A 21,426-nucleotide genomic window follows, 5' to 3' on the forward strand; every position below is an offset into this window, starting at 1 on the left:
CATAACTCTGGGCATTTTCCTGGGCTCTGTAGTCCCAGATGACACATCCAACTGATGGCAGTTCTCCTGGAGACCTTCCATTAAGAATTTTCTGTTGACCTTTTTCTTCATCAATACGGGTTGTGTTTGCTGGTCAGAAAGTCTTTATTATTAAATCCAGAAGTCTTCCCATTTTCTCTAGTCCACCTCTACACGGAGGAGGTTCAGGTTCATTGCAGGTCCTTAAATTAATTGAATTGAATGAATCACTAAGCAAGAAATGTCTCATCACCTTCTGAGAGGTGTTGTCTGTGCTGCCTCTTACAGTTACTTATCACTGGGCCCCTAAAAGTCTTCATTAGGTAACAAACTCTCAGTTTCTGACAGTAGTCTGACACAGTTCTCTTTAATTAGACTCCGTGCAGAAAGATTCCAAGATAGTGGCTGTGGCAATTTCTTTGTGGGAACATCATTATTTAAAGATGAAACACTCAGATCAAGTTGCGCCATATTACTGTCAGGGGAGGAAGAATCTAAATGTTCACACTATTCATTTTTTTGTGTTGAGACCAAGCAGAAAAGCAATGGATTTGAATTCCCCATATTCATACGCTCTTGCTCTTCCATAAAATGAACTAACAGCTTTCAAATCCAAATGTAGGGAATGGATTATGGATCCCAGCAGAGCAATGTGATCAGAAGCAAACCAGAAAACCTGGTCCTACCAGGAGTTGGACTTTGATGATCCTTGTGAGTCCATTTCAGCTCTGGGTATTCTATGTTTCTGTGACTCTACCAGAAAGAGTAGGTTAGAAGAGAAATTTCTGTCCCAATTGTGAGATATTTTCCAGAACTGCCTTGTAAAAGGAGTTGTTAAAACATCATCTGTCACAGCATCTGGGAATGCGATGTGCGTGTCTGTCGTGCATCCTTACGGATCCCTGATGCTTGGTGGGCGTGTTGATGCCAGGTGATAGCTGAAATTTCCTTGGGACTTTGCAGGTGGAAAGCAGTATTTTCTAACGTTCTTACACTGTTCACACATCCAAGCTTCCTGGAGAGCTGTGTTAGGCAAACCTCAGCAGAATAGGAGCAAGACTGTTCTCTGGGGAGGTGCAGCTGTGATAGCTGAGCCTTATCTCCAGGCTGCTCCATGCCATCACCACCACACAGGCTGGGAAGCTCTGGAGACTGCAGTGTGTTGGCCTTAGGTGACTTAAACTGCATGGTACCACAAATATACTGCAATAATTTACAGTAGAGCATTTTTATGGGATTTTTTCTCTTTAAAATGGGGTCTGCGGCAGCTTTTGAGCCTACTCCACATTTTAAGGTTGTAATTGCTTCAAAATCCCTTCAGTTGAGCCTTTTGTGGACCCAGGCATAATCATGATTTGATACATTTTTACACATAACTATTTGTATACTCATAGAGGATTTTATCAAAAGAAAAAATGTCTGTTGCTATTTGATTGTATTTAATCAACTAGTGGCAGTCTGATGCTCCAGCAGTGTGTCTCCTATCTAGAGGAAACAACCAGTTTGCCAGTCCTTTCCTCTAAAGCCTGTAAGACTGTGGGATCATCAGCTGGAGCTGAGCTCAGCTACACTGACTGATTGCGAGATCACAGTACCCAGAGGAGGTCACTTCTGAGGAAACCCAAGTGCTTCCATGGAGGTTAATGCATCATTTGAAAGGCAAATGAGTGGAAGTATTGTGTGAGGGGAGGGCAGATTCCCTTATAATCAGAAATTATTAGCATCAGGATGCTCTACTTACCCCACCTTCACTAAATCTCCTTTTAAAAGATCTGAGATAAACATTGGTATGAATAGACTCGTTGTAGCCTTCTCATCTAATTAAAAAAAAATATACAATATCTGTTCCTTGGAGGACTCAAATGTGTAATAAAACTGCAGCTTTAGAATGAAGCCTGCATAAGGAAATATGGGCCTGAATATGGAAAAAAATGGTTGACAAGAAGTCCATTAGTTCAAAATGGTGGTGTGAGGTGTTGCAAGCGTTGGAGGTACTCCCTGATTTTATGGACTGCAGTTACCTTGGTTTTCAGCCATTTTTCTCTCTGCTGTTGTCTTTTGGTGTGTGATAGTTCCTTGATTATAGGAAGAAATAATTAATGATAACTGTTTCTAAATGCCACCTGCTCACGGGAACAAACTGAAATGGCACTTGAGGTGGATTGTGGAAATTCTCATTATACCCTTCTTCCTGGATTAGTTCACAAGCACCACCAGAAATTTTTGCCTTCCACTGTAGAAAGTGATGTGAGGAACAAGTGGGATTTAAGGAGAGCGTTGGAGGAGAAGGAAAGTTTTCTTGTGTGAGCTGAGAAGCTGCTGCAAGTGTTTGCGTGGCATGAGAGGAGCAAAATGGAATGGGAGCCTGAACTGGAGGGAGCAGTGAGGAGAGAGAACACTCAGAGATACCAAATAATAGCCCAAAAGAAGAAGAAAAGAGGGAATCTTCAAGTTAGGGTAAGGATATTGTCTTAGGAGAGTTTAATGTACACTTGTTTTTCCACTTCAGATCAGGTGAGTTGTGTTTGTGGGGGTGTGTAAACGCACAGCTCAGCTGTTCATCTGGAGAAGGTTTTTCTGTGTGGCACCTGGTGCCTGCTCTTTCTCTCATGGAATTAAAAGTAATGTTAGAGTATTTTGGGTGACAGTATTTTGGGGAGGAAGGGTCCATGGAAGTCTGTTTTTAAAAGGGAACATTAATTGAAGTATGCCAAATGATATGCTGGGGTTTATTTTCCTCTGCAAATCTTCTCTTCAGTTTTGGTAAATGAATGGCGTACTCAAAGCAAAGTATTGCCAAAGAAATGGTGTGGCTGTCAAAGGGAGATCGTAGGGGGCACTGTGTTTCTGGATCAGATGGGGAATCCATAGCTGCCCCATTCCACTGCAGGGATGCTCCCTGCCACCAGGTTTGGAAATAATAGCACTTACAAAGATATGGCAGACTCTGTCCTCTCCTCTCAACAACTGAGGGAGGGGGACTGGGTAGAACATGATCTCTGGCTCTTCCATTTAGATTTGCCAGTTTTTAATACAGCTACGTTATTTTTCTCATGCTTACTGGTCACCAAGAGAAGAATTGGAGTGATTTAGTGGAATTTAAAAAAGCATTACAGAAATTGTCTCTATTTTTCAATTTAAAGCTTTGAAAAGAGACGAGTGCATCATTTTTGAGATAAGGTTTGAAGAACTGTCTGCCTCCTTGGAGCTGAACATAGGGCTAGTGGGAAGATTAAAACAATAAGCTTATTATATTATTAGTAGTGGGAGAATTCTAAACCCCATTTGTTCAATTATGGTCCCTTCAATATGCTTATTTAGGTTCTTGTAAATTGTAATCAGTAAATTAGACGTGTTGCCCTCACAGCTCCAGGGTTAGCTTTCAAGGGACTTCCTACATTATTTTTTTTTTAATGTTTATAGTGAAATCAGGAAGGGAATTAGTTGCTTGATATGCAAGGTTGGCTCTGTGTAGTGGATGCTGCCTGCATTCTGATGTCTATCATTACGAAGTGAAGAAAAGTGGTTGTGATGCTGCAGCACTGCTGTCTGAGCAGGGAAATCTCGGAAAAGGCCAGGACTGTAACCATGTTATGTGCTATGTAATAAAAAATGGGAGCTAAACACATTAGAATGAACACAGGCTGATAAATGAGATCATTGTAAAGTCTCCAAAAGCCAGCATATGTTGCTAATAGTTATCTGACGTGACACAAGAGGGATGTAAAATCCTCAGTATCACCTTCTATATACAAATACCAGCTCTGTCTCTCTCTGTGGTGTTTTTTCCCCTTTCTTTTCTCTGTATTTTGCCTTGACAGTTTTAATATTGAGCATTTGATACTAAACCAAATCACCTAGCTGAGTCATCCAGAGATTTTTCAATCCTCCTTTTACCTTTCTAGATGGACTCTCATTTGCATCACACAGAGACACCATTTTCCAAAGCAACACCTCTTCCCTTTCAGCTCATTTAACTGGATATTTCAGCAGGTTTGGGAAACAGGCTTCTCAGCCCTCTGCAAGTGCTTTATATCTCTGTAATTTAAAGAGCCTTTTGCCTTCCTGAAAAGTGGTGTCTGGTTTTGCTGTGCAGATAAATTGTGTGTTTGTTGCAATACTAGATCATGCAAGCTCCAATATCCTGACCATATTGTCCCCATTTATTTCTTTTATCTCTCTGTTTAATATAATAGGAATAGTGGCTGAGGCAGGGAAACATATGCAGCAGCATAATAGTATATTGTTTGAGAGCAGTTGTCTTCCATTTCCAGGGTTTCTCTTTGAAATGTAATTGTCTGCTAATATAACTGGGAGATATTATTGCAGGAGAGATCACTAAAGTGTTTACTTGTGCTTTTAGTTCATGTTACAGCTGTGTAATATTTTTAAAAGAACCTGGATGCAATATTAGCAGTTAAATATCCTTGGTGAGATATGTTTGTAGAAGTTGTGATAGGCATATTGTCACCGAATGTGGTGCCAAAACAGGAATCACTGTGTCCCATGTGTAATGCAGCAACAACAGAATTACAATTACCTTGTGTAAAGTATCTGGTAATGAAGGCAGATAATGGAATTCTTTGCAAAAGCAGATGCTAACTGGCTCCCCAACGCTAGGCAGGCAACTGAAAAGTGATACCAGCTGGAGGGGAGAAAAAACAGCTGAAAAAGGCATTAGAAAGAAGATGCCTTAGATGCATGTTTGTTTAAGCAGTAAATACTTTTTAAAAATAATCTTATGAGATTCTTATTGAGAGGCAGACTGAGACTACCATGACAGTGTTGTAAGGAAGTCAGCTGGATGCCCAAAGGGTATTTGTATGCAGATTGGATGACTGAAGCAACACCCAGCGGAGTTATCATTTATGGAGCGAGGCTGGTGAGGGCAGCCCTTCCAAGGGTTTAATTGCAGGAGGTGGGATTGGGAAGAGCCAAAACCTTCTGTTGGTCAGGGAGGAGGCAGCATGTGCTGAGGGAGGCTTGATTTAAAAAGCCGGGGTGTCTCTGCTAGTCCCTACGTGCAGAAGCATGTCCACACAAACGTGTCTCTTCTCCAGCAGCACTGGAAAGCAGTGCCCTCCTGCCAGGCTGGAAATGGTGCTCAGCATGAAGCATCTTCGTGGTTTCTCTGTGATCTCCCACTCTTTTATCATTTAGTCACCTCAGCTGTTTCTAATAGCTGCTTCGGAAATGAATGTGATAATTTAGAATGAAGGGCTTAGTCTACACAGTCTTAAGCTCTGCCAGGGGAGGTTTAGGTTAGATATTCTTTACAGGGAGGGTAATCAGGCATGGGAATGGGCTGCCCAGGGAAGTGGTGGATTCTCCATCTCTGGAGGTTTTTAAGATGAGACTGGATGTGGCACTTAGTGCCATGGTCTAGTAACCACGGTGGTGTTGGATCAAGGGTTGGACTTGATGATCTCAGAGGTCTTTTCCAACCCAGCTGATTCTGTGATTCTATGATTCCTTCCATGTGAGTAAGATTTTTTTCAAACAAATAAGGCAACAGGGAAGACCCTAAAAAAAACCAAGCCGTAACAATCCAATCTCTTAATAAATAGAAGCAATTTGATGACCCCTGGAGTTGATCTCTCTTTTTTGCCCAGATAAATTTTTCTTTACCCAATGATTTGTTCCCACAGTGGGGGATTATGGCACAGCTGGAGTGCTGAGCTGGGAATCAGCTCAACAGCTTTCCAGTCCTGGCCCAATGCAGGCAGGCCAGAAACTTTGATGGGACTCTGTCTCGTCCCAGGCAATTGCCCTAACTACTAATTTTTGGAGGACTTAAACTTACTTTTAGTTTCAGCCCAGCTCAGAACAGGAATCGATGTGTGCTTCTGAACTGCTAACATTTTTCCCATGTGAGAAAACTCATTTTGAGGAGGAAACACTGCAGAATTACAGACTTACTGGCAGCCTCAGAGGCACTATGTCTGCAGACAGTGGCTGGAGCAATGTGTGTTTGCAATGTCACAGGGCTGCTCCTGCTGGGGAATTTCAAGCAGTTTTACTGACAAGCAAGAAATGAGTTTTGAAGCAGGCTCTGAAGGTGTGCAGCTTCATCTGTACTGCATTTAAGTGTGTGCGTTCCTTGCTTCTTCAGTTTTTTTCCGTGCATCTGACTGTAAGTTGTTAAAAATATGCTTTAGACATGTTCCTTGCTCCTGGCAAGTGAAAGTGAGATGTGTTCCCTGTGTACAACAAGCAGTGAAAGGAATTGTGGCGGCGCAATGATCAGTCAACAGCATCCCTCCAGCACTGAGTCTTTCCTTTGTCCACAAAAATGCAATCAATAAGAAAACCCTTTTCTACCCATTACCTGTTCTGGGATATACTGCAGCTGTAATGAGTTTTTTGTCTAATTGTGGTGGGCAGCAAATGTCTTGATGCTCTTCGGGTCTGGACTTGCTTCATGGGTAAAGTAAATTAAACCTTGGTGATGTGAATAAACCATGAATAAACATGCCTGTATCTCCTGTTGTTCAGAAACACGATTTTCAAGACCTTTCCTCTTGCTGTTTTTTTTCAGGACGTATCCTGCATACGAGAAACAGCTTCCAAATTCATGTAGCAAATCACACCTCTAATTATATTTTGACCCCATTACTTAAGAAATATATTAAAGAATTCTGCAGCTACATGGATTACCGTTTAATGCAGTTATATGAATTTTTTGGCATATAATTGATAGTAAAAAATGAGTTATCCATTTCTTTAAGATATTCTGATTTTGTAACAGACCTCTGGAGAGCTTTAACAGCTTTGTAGGGATAACATCTCATCCTTAATGTACACACCCCAGCTTTTAGGCTCAAGCACCAGGGATTTTGAATGTGGCAGAAAATGCTAGCCTATAAATACAATGATGGGAGAGCTGGTTCTTGTGTGTGTTGCTCTGAGTGCAGGTAATGCTCTTGGGAGCACCTGGGGTTGGAGATGGGAGGTTGCTGCCTTTGTCCCAGTGGTCTCTGCCAAGGCACAGGGGGCTGCTGCAGCTGGAACAATTACTCAGGAAGGACCGTTGGAGAGAAGAGCTGCTGGGAATGACCCAAGTTTGGCTAAATCACCCTGACAGCACAGGGGATGTGGAAGGAACGTTTCTACTTCATCATCTTTCTTCTCAGCAGTTTTTATTCACTTTTAGTTGCCTCCCTCTCACCTTCCCCAGCTCTTTTCCCTCTTTCTTGTTGTCATGGGAACACTCACTACAGTAGTTAAATCGTACTATTAAAATATGCTTCCCCAGGAGGATGGTAGTAGCTAATATTGATCTAGCTCCTGCTGCTGACTCAGGGATATGGTTGAACATAGAATATCCCTTATTTCTCCTTTTAATGCATAATGCAGCAGTTTCTTTCACCTTGGGCTCTGTACTAAAGGTGACATCCAGTCACGGCAATATCCTTTGACTTGCTTTTTTAAATGTGTGGCCTATCTGAAGCATTGGATGTTTAAAACTGGCTTTAAAATCTGTAAAGGAAAAGCAGGCAGGAAAAAAAATCACCCTCACCAGCAACAGTGATAGATGTTGGTGAAAAGACATTCAGATTAAACTGTCAGCGTCCACAGCCACGCAGTGTGCTCCAAATAACTTTGTAAATACGTTGAGCTCTTGTCACAGGGATGGTTGAAATGTAGATGAAAGACAAATAACCACCTTAATATCAAGTGAAGCTGCATTTAAAAGCATAATCACTCATCTACATTGTCACTGACATCTGCTCTGCGTAATCGCCCGCGCAGCAGCACCTCGTGTTAAGCGGAGCATGGTGAGCAGAGTCCTGAGTCACTAGAAAGAAGCAGAAGGTTTTACCTTGAGATATGAGTCTGCAGTAATGTTGGAACCATTAAGTGCTTCAGTTTCCCGCAGTGGTTAATTAACCAGCTCGAACTTTATGAGAGTTTCCTGAATTTGATGGGGTTTGTACAGTAAAGGTACCTCTGGAATTTCCTTGTTTATGCTCCTTACAGAAAATTTTTGGTTTAGAAGCAGGCTGTTGTGCAAATAATTAAAATAGTGTGGGTTTGATGTGAATAATATTTGCAGCTGATGCTGCGTTTTGCTGTATGAATGATACACACACAGCAAACAGTATTTTAGAGTCTGTGCTGAAAAGACCTTTGTTAAAAACACTGTTTGCTGAGAAGTCATAAATTTCTAGCATATTTGTATGTGTTCTTGAACATCTGTGTATAAGTTATTTCATGTTCTAACTCATTTTATGTTTGACCTTCCTAGAAAAAATCAGGCAAAGATATGCAGATCTCCCAGGAGAGTTGCACATTATTGAACTTGAGAAAGACAAAAATGGGCTGGGACTCAGCCTCGCTGGCAACAAGGACCGCTCCCGGATGAGCATCTTTGTAGTTGGGATCAATCCAGATGGACCCGCGGGACGAGATGGAAGGATGCACATTGGTGATGAGCTCCTAGAAGTAAGTGTTTCCTTTAGCTCTTAAGCAAGGCTCATGAGGAGAGAGGGAGAGGCATATGTGGAGCCATCATTTGAACCTTAAATAAAGCCTGCAAGTGGAATTAGGTGGCTGAGGGAAGGAGCTGTGCTGATTTATGCCAACTGAGAACTTGGCCTTTGGCAGGTAAATGTGTTTTCAGTGAAACAAAAATCATTGGCCTGTGAAAACTAATGTCTTGTCAGCGAAGTCTGTGCTCTCAGCATGTTCACAAGCTCTGTGTTGGGAGGGACTGTTGAAAGGCAGGAAGGGGACAGTAAATCCATCCTTGTAGTGCATATGTGGTTTTACAGGGAAATTCACACCTTACATTAAAAAAAAAACAAAACCCCTCAAAGTTACCATATGTGTTTTTACAGATGACAGGGATATTCCCTATCCTGAAAATAAATTTCATGCTATAATCTGTTTAAAATACTTATTTTCTTTAGTTGTGTCTGGCACAAGTTCACCCATGAGGCAAGAGAGCTCATTAGCAACTGGAGTATTTTGTCTTCACTTTTCCTCCAATCTCCTTCCTTCACCTTCAGACTGAAAGCACAGCTTTCCTTCACTTCATCTGATTTTTTGGCTGTTGCAAAATGACACTTTGCTGCGGTACCTGCAGCGATTCCCCACGTCATGATTGCTTCAGTGGTTTAAAAAAATCATCCATCCCTGGGGATCTTACCCTGAGAGAGAAGCTCTCACTGAAGAGCAGGGATATGCTGACCTGCTGTACTCCGTGGGTGGTGATGCTTTGATCTTTCAGCAGCTCTCTGTGCAATCAGAAAACCACCTATTTTTTCACTTTTCTTGACTTGAGAAAGAACAGTTTGACTGCCTGGGGATACCTTGGGAGTGCTCAGAATTGGCTAAGCATTTGTTGTTGTCTAACAGTTCTGCAATTAGGGGTTTTCAATACACATAGTACAAGAAAGATGTTTTGCTATAAAAACACCCCCATCTGAAATTTGTTATTTTCATTTTAAGTGTGAGAAATGGTGTGAAGGTCTATACCATAATGGAGTAGGGTAGGAAAATTACTTGCTCCTTCAAATTTATATTTTTCTATCCCTGACACTGAATTTTAATGGTATTAAAAAAAAAAGGCAAATTGTTGAGTTTTGGATGCACACCAGTTGAAAGAACTCACAGTACTGATTTCCTCTGTGCATATCATTGGTAGTTCCTGGTAGAAGAGAAGATCTAATGTTAAGTAGTGCCAGCAGTACTTGAAAGATGCACCATCTGTGATTAATCACATAACCCTCAAGGCTTGGGATTTGCATGGATGAGCCATGTTATAAGGAGCATTTTCCAAATTGGTGGTGCTGTTCTAATTCCTCTCCCTGTTAAGCTGGAGATAAAAAGATTTTCATTTTTTTTTCCACTGGAAGAAAAGTGAGGTTCTCCATATCAAAAATGCCAAACTTCAAATAAAAAGTTCAGAGAGACTTTAGTAACTGCCTCTCTTGATTACCTTTGCAGTCAAATTAAAGGTGTGTTCCTGGTGGGCAGGAGAACAATTCCTGAGGTCATCTGGTCCAACTCCCTTGTTCAGGCAGGGTCACATCAAAACAGTTGCCCAGGACTGTATCCAGATGGCTTTTGAATATCTCCAATATAATTTCATGCTACTTCCATGCCAGGGATGCAGAGGTCAACGTGGTCAACTGACTTTACTTACAGTGTCTTTTACAACAAAGTATGTTACAAGAGCATGAATTGCAAACTCAGGTGCTCAGAAGTGAGGAAATGACAGAACTCATGTTTGATTCTCATCTAACTGCATGTTTTAGGTATATTTGCATCTGTGATTAAACATCAGTTTTCAATACTGGAACGTATCAACGAGAGAAGGGATTCACATCTTGGGAAGCCTCTGGCATCTCTGCACTGTCCTTGGGTGCCCCAGCGAATCCTGTTGCTTAGTCTTGCTCCATTACTACTATGTGCAGACTACTCCCTGTGGGTTTTGATGGAGTTAAGGTTAATGGGATGGAGTTAGAGATGGATAGATATTACCTGTTCATTTTTCTTTTGAACTGGAGTTTGATTGGATTCAATTGAAGGATGTGCCTCAGCACCTTATTCATAAAATCTTTTGTCAGTCAATTAATGAAATATCATCTCACTTTTAGCTTCTGCAAACAACAGTAGTCTTCTGGGGGCATGATCGTGGCTTGTTTTCACAGCCTGTACATTGAGGGAAATCCAGATCACATAAAAAAGTTGTATGTAATCATTATTTTTTAATCATTTTCATATTCAGTGATGTATTTTGGATGGGTATGTGGCTGAAGAAAACAGATTCTTGAGAGAGAAGGTCCTTTCATCCTGCTGTCATACATGGAGGAAAACTACTTCGGTTGGGATTTGGTCTCTGTGCAGAAGAATGTGTTTTTTACAGGGCACAAGTTCTGCTTTTCATTTCTTTTTCCAAGCAGAGGAACCATCTGTGGTGTCCCTGCCTCGCACTCTTGCTGTTTTAGTGCAGGTGTCTGCACTGCTTCGGGTCTTATTAGTCTGGGCTCAGTCCTGTTTGTGATTGTGCCCAGCGTGGCCCGCAGTGTGTTCACCTGGAGCTGTCCCTGTGCTTTGAGCCCTGCTGCTCCTGAGCTCTGCATGGCTCTGTCCTGTTGGGAGGTTTTATTCACACTGCAGAATCCACCCTGCTATTATCATTATTATTATTATTATCATCTCTCCATAAGAGACTCAACTGTGCTCTATTAATAAACCAAGCTGTTGAGAGCCCAGTTATGCTAAATTACTGATGTTGGGATATGCTGCCAACTCCCCATCCTTGCTTATCTTGATGAAGATGAGGCAGGAGGTGGAAGGAAACTGCTTGTTTGCATGTGGAAGTTTCTCTGCTTGTGGCAGGGGACTTGGAATGAGATCATCTTTAAGGTCTCTTCCAACACAACCCATTCTGTGATTCTTTGTTTTGTTGTCTGAGGCCACAGCACTTCTTGAAAGAGTAAAAGCCAGTCTTCAGAGTCAAGAGTGACCACAGAGTTTGCCTGTTGTCCATTCTGGACTGTTGCCTGAGAGGCAATTATTACTTTTTATTTTTTTGTGTCATTTTTGTCATAGCTCAAAGCCAGAGAGCTTTTGTGCTAAGTGCATTTTTATTGCTATTTTAAGATGCTTAGATAAATTGAAGTTATGCTGTAATAATATAATAGATACAGCAGTATATTGCCCAAGTAAATTAGTTACCCAGCCAAATTCACAATGCCACTTATGTTTCATAAAATGTGTTTTATTCTCAGTTTATTTGTTTTCGGATCTCTATAGAATCGTAGAATAGAATCATAGAATGGTTTAGGTTGGAAGGAACATTAAAGCTGACCCAGTTCTACCCCCTGCCATTAGCAGGGACACCTTCCACTAGACCAGGTTGCTCCAGGCCCCATCCAACCTGGCCTTGGACACTTCCAGGGATGGGGCATCCACAGTTTCTCTGGGCAACCTGTGCCAATGTCCTTTTAATTTTTTCCAAAGGAGGGAAAAAATACTTTGTATACAGTTAAGGTTAGTTTTAAGTGGTGATTTTAAAGCTGCAAATAGGTAAGGCTGTGATGGAAAAGCTGTTGTGGAGGAGGGCACAGGTTTTCCGACGTCCTGTCTCTCTCTCCACACTCTGCAGGTGGGAAGCCACAGGGATGAGCTGCCAGCTCAGAGCAGGATGTTTTCTCTCCTTATGGAGTTTACGGTCTGTTGATCACTTCAGATGATGCACATGTTTGAATGTGTGCCCAGCAAGAAATTTGGTGAGGAAAGGGAAATTCACATTCTAATTACTTTTTTCTCTCCAATGTTTTCCTCATGCTTTATTATTTGGGAGCTTGGTCTATTTTATGGGGTTTCAATATATAAAATTTGACTGATAAAAAAGTTCTGGAAACTTTTTCCATTGTTTCAGAGGGTCTGGTTGTATCTCAAAATACTACAATTCCTGTGGTTAGAAGGAACCTCCTGCACGGGTACAAAGAAATAATTATTACAGAAAACTACGCCAGTATTTTACTAGCTTTGGGGTATCATTTAACTTCATTTTCATAAAAATCAGATGATACTAATTTTATGGATTTCCATTACTGCCACATAGTGAAAACACTGTGGGGTTTTGGTGGTTTTTTTTAATATCCATATCTAATGTTTCTCTTCTGCAAATTAAAGTTTGAGAAGCAAACAATCCTTTAAATTTTTTCCTCTGAATTTAAGAGCTCAGATTTCCGTGAGTTTGTACTTTCTGCTACCTCAGTGCATGAAACTGTAAACCAAAACTTTTGTAGGTGAAGGCAACAGTACAGTTAGGATATGTGATTAAATCTACCATAAAGCAATGTGTTATTATATTAAAGATTGAACTTGTGTGCTGACCTGACCTCATACCTGTAGCATGTTTTTATCTTTCTCAGTGCTCTGCTGACTTTCCAAGGGGTTATAGAAAGAGACATTTAAAGAAGAGTTGAGATTGATTTAGATCAGTTTATTTCTTTTGCTTAGTCGAGGCTTTGTTTTTCTTTTCTAATCTCTAATGAAAAAAGTAAAGCACAGATTTATACATTTTGACTCTCAAAGTACTATTTGCTTAATCTGACGTGTTACTTTATTTAAATTGAAAGATTTAAAATGGTGTTTCTTCTGGAATCCTAGACGTTCTCTTTTTTGTTTTATTTAAGTAGGCTTTTGCGCTTTGCTCATCACTGTGGTATCTACAGCATGAATTTATTTTGCAAAAGAAAGCGACACTTTAAAAAAAAAAATTAATACTGGCTGTAATAACTATGTGGGACAGCCCATAGCCTTGTGGAGATATATTACTTTGATTATGCTTTCATTTTGGTGTAATTAAATAATTATAACTTACAGACCCAGCTCACAGCTAATTAAATTTTGGACTATTTGATACGTGTAGTGAATAGGATTAATTTAGCCAGAGTAAAGACTATAAATTTTAATCTAAGAAGTCTGCTGTTTAGAAGAATTGATGGTAATTTAACTAAATCCAAACAATTTGTAAAGCATACACTATTCCCAGTGAATAAATTATTCTTGAGCTTAGAGAAATTAAGTCAACAAACTCACTGAAAGTTTCAAGTTGAACTTGAAGCCAGAATGCAACTGAGCATTTATTTTTGCCCCTGGATTTTTAAGCTTATCTTTGATTAGCAAGGTCTGGCCTAGGATGTTGCTTTTCTCCCTACCGTTGCCACCATGGCAGTTGCAGACAAAACCGTATTTAACCATTAGGAATGTTGACATGATGTTATTTCCTCAGTGCTGATCATTTCATGCCAGCTCAGGACCTTTCTTGGGTCTCTCTTTACACAGTAAATGATTCGGTAGGTAGATGCTTTGCACTTCAATCCCAATGAGCAATCGAGTGTTAGGGGTTTTATTCTTGTCCTGGCATTGTCCTTATTTAACTGATGAACTTACATCTTGTTTTGACCCACTGAAAATAAGATGGAAGTATTGTGAAGTTCCCAACATGACCGACGAACCCATATCACACAGGGCTGGAAGATTTGGCCAGTTACTTCTTGTTTGAATGAAAAAATCTTCTAAGACCACAAACCCCGAATCCAATACAAACATTTGCAGTAACAAAAATTCCTTCTATAATCACTAGTAAATTGTTCCTGGGCTCCGTTATCATTATTGTTTTAAACAGCATTGATATATCAAATGTGAATGTAAATATTATGTTGTAAATTAAGAGTGGGAGGAAAAAACTGCAGTATTGAATCATAGAATTGTTTAGGTTGGAAAAGTCCTTTAAGATCATCGAGTCCAACCATTCCCCCAGCACTGCCAAGGCCACCACTAACCCTTGTCCCCAGGTGCCACATCCATGCAGCTTTTAAATCCCTCCAGGGATGGAGACTCCACCACTGCCTTGGGCAGCTGTACCAGTGCTGGACAATCCTTTCCATGAAGAAATTTTCCCTAATAACCAACCTACACCTCCTCTGGCACAGCCTGAGGCTGTTTCCTCTCATCCTGTCCCTTGTTACCTGGGAGCAGAGCCCAACCCCACCTGGCTCCACCCTCCTGTCAGAGAGTTGCAGAGAGTGAGAAGGTCCCCTCGAGCCTTCTTTTCTCCAGGCTGAGCCCTCCTACCTCCCTCAGCCACTCCTGGTGCTCCAGACCTATCTCCAGCTCTGTTCCCTTCCCTCGGCACACCCCAGCCCCTCAATGTCCCTCTTGGACTGGGGACCCCAGAACTGTCCCCAGGTTTCGAGGTGCTGCCTCACAGTGCCCAGCACAGGAGGATGGGCACTGCCCTGGTCCTATGGCCACACAATTGCTGACACAATCCAGGTGTCATAGGCCCTCTTGCCCACCTGGGCTCGCCTGGCTCATGTCCATAGCCAGGCTGTTTCCCTCTGAAAACAACAGCAGTGGCTTGCACACAGCAAAAGTGTCCAAAGTAGTCTCTGTTGCTGTGCTTTAAGTGTTAGATCCATCATAGCAAAAGTGATGTGGTGTGTCCTTAAACTGTCCTTCATCTCCATGACTGTCAGTTCTGTTTCCTTCAGCAGAGCTGAGGAGTCAGCACAATCTTAATAGCCAGTTTTTCTAAATGTCCAGTAGCCTGCAGGTAAAGTATAGGAGTGTCTGTCTAAGTATCTGTACTGTTGTCATCTATCTGATTCTTCTCAGATCAAATTGTTTTCTAAAAATCTAGGAGAAATCCTTAAAATCCATTCTAGGGATCTGTGAAAAAAAAAAATGATGTCTCTCATCTGTGGCTTACTAATAACAGTAAATTAGCTCTGCATTACTTCTTGTTTTGTGTAGGTCTAGACTTTGCAGACCACACTTTCTTTGAGCCTTATCTCCTTTTCCCACAGTAAACTTGGAAGTCTTGGTTGTATAAATTAAAACAAGGTGTACTTCTCCACTTACGTGAAAACCGTTTTCTTTTAACAGATAAACAATCAGATATTGTATGGAAGAAGTCACCAGAATGCTTCTGCAATCATTAAAACTGCCCCATCAAAGGTCAAGCTGGTTTTCATACGGTAAGAACAGTTCTCATCAAAACATTTGTTGCACTTTAGTCTATTACATGACATATTTACATATTTAGCCTGTTTTGAAATTGCTGAATTTGCTCAGTTCTCTTTGAAGTGGAATAAACCTTTTTCTTGACTGTTCTTGGAAAAATTGAAGAATTCTGCTTAGTAATGTAAAAAATATGAATCTAATGTCATTGAATGCTGATTTTAGGGGTGTCTGCTGAAGACTTGAGCTGTTCCTCTTGGGCTTTGGAGCACCCTGATGAGAGCTACTTCTTCCAGCCGAAAGTGCTTTAGGTTGGTTCAGGATAAAGTTGAGGTGGGCAGTTTGCTCACCCAGACTTCCAGGGGAGACTGAAAATGGTTCAGAGGCTTGGGGCTCCTGGGAAAGGAACAGGAAAGTGTGGATGGAGTACTTGGAGCACAGACTGGGTGGAAGTATGAAGGATACCTTTGTGTGGGCATCAAAAGAGGATTTTAAAGTTGAGCTTTAACTTGTTTGTGCAGAGGCGAAGCCTGACTTTGCCAAGGAGCACTGGGATGGACTGTGTGGGAGGGAATATGCTAAAACAGCCTTTCATCTGCATAAGAATTACATGCAGGCATTTTTATTTTGCTCCAAGCATGAAAATTTTTCCTCTTTGTATGTGAATTAAAGACACCTGCATACATTCACTCAGAAGTTCAGGAAGTGTTGCTCTTATGACCCTGGGCAGGAGGTCTGGGAAGAAGCTGCCTCTTTCCCAGGACTCACATATGCTTTAATACACTGGAATTTCATAAATGTGTATTTAAGAATAAATTCCAGCTGTGACTTTTGTTGGGCATTTGTGCCCATGCCGTTTTATAATGTGATCTTCTCACTAACATATACATCATACTTGATATTGTTTTATATTCTCTGCTCATCCACATATTCCCTGTGAACAATGTAATAATCTGTGGGTGAATGCATGTAAATGTGTACATTTACTGGCATGGCTCTGCCTGGTACAGCATACACAGAAATGATGGAAGAGCAACATTAGCACAGTGAGGAATGAGTTGCTATCCTTGGCAGCTCAGAGGATCTGGAGGAGATTAATGATCTTGCCTGCAGCTCCTGTGTTACTTTCTCCAGCCATTGAAAATTAAACGTCACGTACCACAACTCACTCACCATTATTTAATTGCATGTGGAAAATGTGTCTGGTTGGAAGTTCCAGAGGCAAAACCACAACTTATGAAACCAAAACGCAAGAGTGTGGGCTTCTTGCAGCCTGCCCTGCCACTTCAAGCACTGTAGAACTCCAGGAAAGGGGTCCGTGTTAGCTCCAATTGCCATGGATTGAAAATCCTCAGTGCATGTTTTACATAAAGCCATGTAAATTCTTAGCTATAATTCTCCTTTTCAGATTGTCTGTGTAGCAGTGAATTTCAAGGCAAAATTTTATCTTGATCATATTCAAGAGATATTAGAAATAGATATTGGAAATACCATTGGGTCATTCTCATTTCCATTGGTAGAGTTTAAAAAAAAACCACCCGATTTCTACTTTTAAGTGCTGCTGCTGATGTTGTAAACATCTATCTTCACACTTCCCAAGAGCACACACATCTTGTCACTGCTCTTGGCCTTACACTGACAACTGATGTGTCAGTTTGCTCAACCCAGAGAACAGCAATGAAAAGGAATTCTCCCGCTGAGAGGATGTCATTTGTAACTGGAGCACTGCCTCTAACATGGAGAGAAAACTGATGTTGCCTTGTTTTTTGATGTATGGTCAAATGTTAACAAAGCCGGGTTAGACTATCTCTCTTAAAAGTGAATTTTAAGGAGAAACAAAAATAATTTTCTTTTCTCATGCAAACTGTATTCCATGAGCTGAGTCTATCTTGGTGCTTCCCATTCCTACACCTTAGACCACAAAAACAGTGGATGTTATTGAATGAAAACATGGGCTGTGGCAGTCCCAGCAATCTTATCCGTGGCACAGTTCAGTGGAAAAAGTGGGGGTTTTGGCTTTATCAACTATAATATAAAATGGAGATGTCGAAATGCCACTGCTTAACACAATGTGGTGCCAGCTGGAGTAAATAAGAGCAGCAAGAGGCATCTTGAATCTGCACATGCCTTCAATGGCTTTCCCAGCTGCAAACAAAGTGCTGAGTGTAGCAGGCTGAGCTCTCCTGGTAGGTTTTGCTGCTTGGCTGGTTTCAGATATGTTCCTCTGGGCTCTAATGATGTGGAAAGAGCGGGATACCATTACATCTATCATGCTTTGAAAATGATGGAGCCAGTTGCAACAGAAATACTACTGCTTTCCTCCTCCTGAGCACTGTTATCCCTGAAGCTTCTCCTAAAGGTAGAAGGTGTGTAGAGTAACACAGCCAAAACACATCCAGGAGCATGAAGAGACCACAACTTACCGTAGCAAAATAACATGTACTGCAGAAGTTGTGAGAGAAATCAATTTGCTCTTTGTGTGCATGAAGATATTAATATTTCAATTTCACCAGTGAAAGACCTGACAGAAATACGTCAGTCTGCAGCCTGAAAGGTTCCTGTGTGCCTGACTGAGCTGACTGAGGACATAAAAGCCAAACTGGTGAAACTCTTGGTCTATTCCAGGTGCCCTCTTTGACACCCTGAGGCCTTATTTTCCTGAGATGAAGGATGCTCAGCGATAAGTGTGGTGCTTTTCACTTCGAAACAGGAAACAGCATCAAGGTTTTTCCTATTCCTGCTGTTTTGGTTCATGTGCAGGGCAGGGAGATGTTTCCATAAATTCTTTAATCAGTTGTGAAAGAAGCCCAGAAATTCCTGGGCACAGAAAAGCCTTTCTGTGAGAACTGTAATAACTATCATTAAATAACTTAAGAGAATCACAGAATGGTTTGGGTTGGAAGGGACCTTAAAGATCGTCTCGTTCCAACCCCAAATTTATTTTTTTTCTAGAAAAAGATAAAGAATATAAGGTGACCTCAGCCTTTTTGACTTTTTACTAAGTTACTGAGTTACCATTTGTGCTATAAAAATCTGTTCATACTTTTTTATATTCAGGTAGTGTTACAATTGCATTCCCACCCTTTCCTGAAATTTTTGCTGATGAGACATAGTGCAGTAACTGTTGTGAGAATCACAGATGTCCCCCTATATTTGAAGACATCTCACTCTGGTTTATGAGCATCTTTTCCTCAATTAAGTTGATGATGATTATTTAAAACAGTTGATTTTGACCAGATTCCATAATATAGGTCTTAGCACAGCCCTATTTCCCAGTGGTCTCATTAATTACGTGAGCTTCTGAAAGCATCTAAAAGATTTGCAGTTATAGTGTCAATATACAGTGTCAATATAGTGGCAATAAGTGTTGTAATGTCTTAGTTACCTTTTGAAATTCTTCATCTAAATCTCCAACAGGAATTAACCAGGTAATAATATCAGAAATGGACTTGCTTCTTTTAGGAGTGTCTGTGCCCTAGTTCCCAAAATAGAATGTGTTTCTATCCGTTGCGGTTTTTGTTCATGCATTGTAAGTCCATCCTTGTAAGATGCATAATAAAACAATATAATTAGATTCTACATCTGTAGTAGGAAATCCAGTTTATATCAGAATGCTCTTTTACAGGGAGAATTTTATGATTCAGCAAATTCAGTGGTTTTTTCCATGCTCAATTAACTGCCTTTAATCTGGTTTAGTGCTTCACTGTTGGTATAATAAGCAGATCAAATATAGTTGAATGCTTGAATCAAAGTGAATGCCACTGATTTCAAACCATCCTCCCATTGTGTTCAGTTTTGTGAGTCATTCTTTGGTCTACCTTTATTCTTTAAAAGAAAATTGTCTTGTGCTGTGATGAAACATGGGAAGTGCTTTCAGAGTAAGGGATTTTGCTGATTAAAATACCATCTGTTTGCTGTCCAGAGCACTCCCACACTGCAGTCATCGTTCTGTTATCATTGCTTCCTGCTGATGAGATTGTAGCTCCTCAATGAAGCCCACAAATCTCTGTCACCCAACCCCTCCTTCCATTTCCAGGTGTAATTCTAAAGACTATTCTGTTATTTATGGTGGCATGCAAAGGAGAGAGATCCTTCTACTCCAAGGAGTGGGAAAGCCAAGGCAGTGTCTGAGTTGGCTGTTTAACAGTCCCCATTGCTGTGACTTTGTCACTGGTCTTTGCTCTTCTTTTAAAACCTCCGTAAGTAACATTTTATGTTATCTCAAATGCTGTCATACTTCAGATAATAATTTCTTGTTTGTTCTAACCTACATAACCCCATATGGGCCATGCACTCAAAAGTTAGACTCAGTGAGCCTTGTGGGTCCCTTCCAACTCAGAATATTTTGTGATAATTGACCATATTTTAATAGTATAAACTCTGGTTTTACTTGCTTTGGTTGCTTAGGTTCTTTCATGTGGGAAAGCTTAAAAAGTAAGCCCTTGCCAGGCACTGTGTGTGCAAGTTTGAACATTTCCTGTTTTCTTCAGAGCTCTTTCCTCCTTGCTGTCATACACATGTGGGAACAAGCACATAGTTGAGGAAGTTAAGTAATTTGGGCTCTTTCAAACCTTTGAAGACCTAAGCTATAGTTTATATGTACATTAGTTGTTCATTTAAAATACCTGGATGCATTTGGCTCTCATGTAGTTAGGAGTGGATGGAGAGGAAATGGAGAACAAGACTATTCTTGCTGCTAATAGGAGAATTTTTTTGAGAAGATGCATAACACAAAGGTCTTTTTGACCCAGCTGAAGGAATAATCCAGTGTGGCTTCTCAGTGTGCAGCTTTCCTGCAGCTCCTCTTTTCCAAAGGAACTTCTAGAGGGAAAACAAAGATGAGAAAATGCAAGATCCTGCCTGGACTTTTTTTTTTTAATTAACAAGCAGGATGTGTACAGTATATGTTTTTAGTAATTTGCAGGACTTTATGTCCTGGTGTCACAAGTAGTGGGAATTCTAAGGCTTACAGAGCAAATGTTTATTCCCTTCGTCCACAGATCTGTTCCAGTAAGATGTCATATCACTTCATACAAGGGTTTTTATTCTGATTCTTCTTGTACCTTTTATTCCCAAGAAACATTCACAACCACTTACAAAGCTGTTGTCAAATGATCTCTTAGTGTTCGTGAACTGTGTAGTTGCAGATAGTTTGGCAAGAGAATTGTGTCCCTTAGTTTAGACAACTAGAGGACATCTGGACTTATGTGATTAGTCAGCAGTTGTCAGGAGCCCCTGAAGAGCAATTCTATTCATCCTGTCCTAAACTAAGTCATTTAGGTGCTGGGATTGCCCTTTTGAGTGGGTCTGGTTTAGGATTTGGCTTGATTTTTGTACTGATCATAGAAGTTTGGACACTTGTAGGTGAGGTGCTCTGCTTTAGACAGGCAAGGAATCTCATTCCACATTAAACAAGGATTTTCTTGACATTGCATGACAATGAGCTTGTACCACCACAAACCTGAGGGATGTAAGAGTAAGTAAAATGGAAACCAGAAAATTTTCACAAGGGCAGCAGTGACAGGACAAGGGGGAATGGCCTTTAGCTGAAGGAGGGAAGATTCAGATTAGATATTAGGAAGGAATTCTTTGCTAGAAGGGTCGTGAGGCATTGGAACAGGTTGCCCAGAGAGATTTTGGACTCCCCATCTCTGGTTGGATGGGGCTTTGAGCAACCTGGTCTAGTGGAAGGTGGCCCTGCCCTGGAATTTGTGGGAGGAGTGATGAATTCCTTTCCTACTCAGTTTATGTGGTCCTGAAGAAATTTAAACAGCTCTCTCGTGCCCACCCAGGAGGTGGACTCCTATCCCAGTATCAGATACCAACCAGTCTAGGAGCTGGAATAAGATCCATGAACGTTTGTAATTTTTGCAGATAATGAAGGGGGAACACCTAAGCCTTCGTACTGTATAAATTTCA

The 21,426-nt window shown here is 40.9% G+C and overlaps 1 protein-coding gene across 6 annotated transcripts in view; it reads left to right on the forward strand.

The window, feature by feature from the left end:
* The window catches only part of PATJ (PATJ crumbs cell polarity complex component), a 145,744-nt gene that overhangs the window by 78,633 nt on the left and 45,685 nt on the right, over nucleotides 1-21,426 (forward strand). For all 6 annotated transcript variants that reach the window (XM_032696498.1, XM_032696499.1, XM_032696495.1 and 3 more), the window contains exons 28-29: nucleotides 8,267-8,463; nucleotides 15,433-15,524. In XM_032696498.1, coding sequence (XP_032552389.1) covers nucleotides 8,267-8,463; nucleotides 15,433-15,524 — 289 coding nt within the window. The remainder of the gene's footprint in view (nucleotides 1-8,266; nucleotides 8,464-15,432; nucleotides 15,525-21,426) is intronic.

This window comes from Chiroxiphia lanceolata, chromosome 9 (genome assembly GCF_009829145.1).
Source record: "Chiroxiphia lanceolata isolate bChiLan1 chromosome 9, bChiLan1.pri, whole genome shotgun sequence".
NCBI lineage: Eukaryota > Metazoa > Chordata > Aves > Passeriformes > Pipridae > Chiroxiphia > Chiroxiphia lanceolata.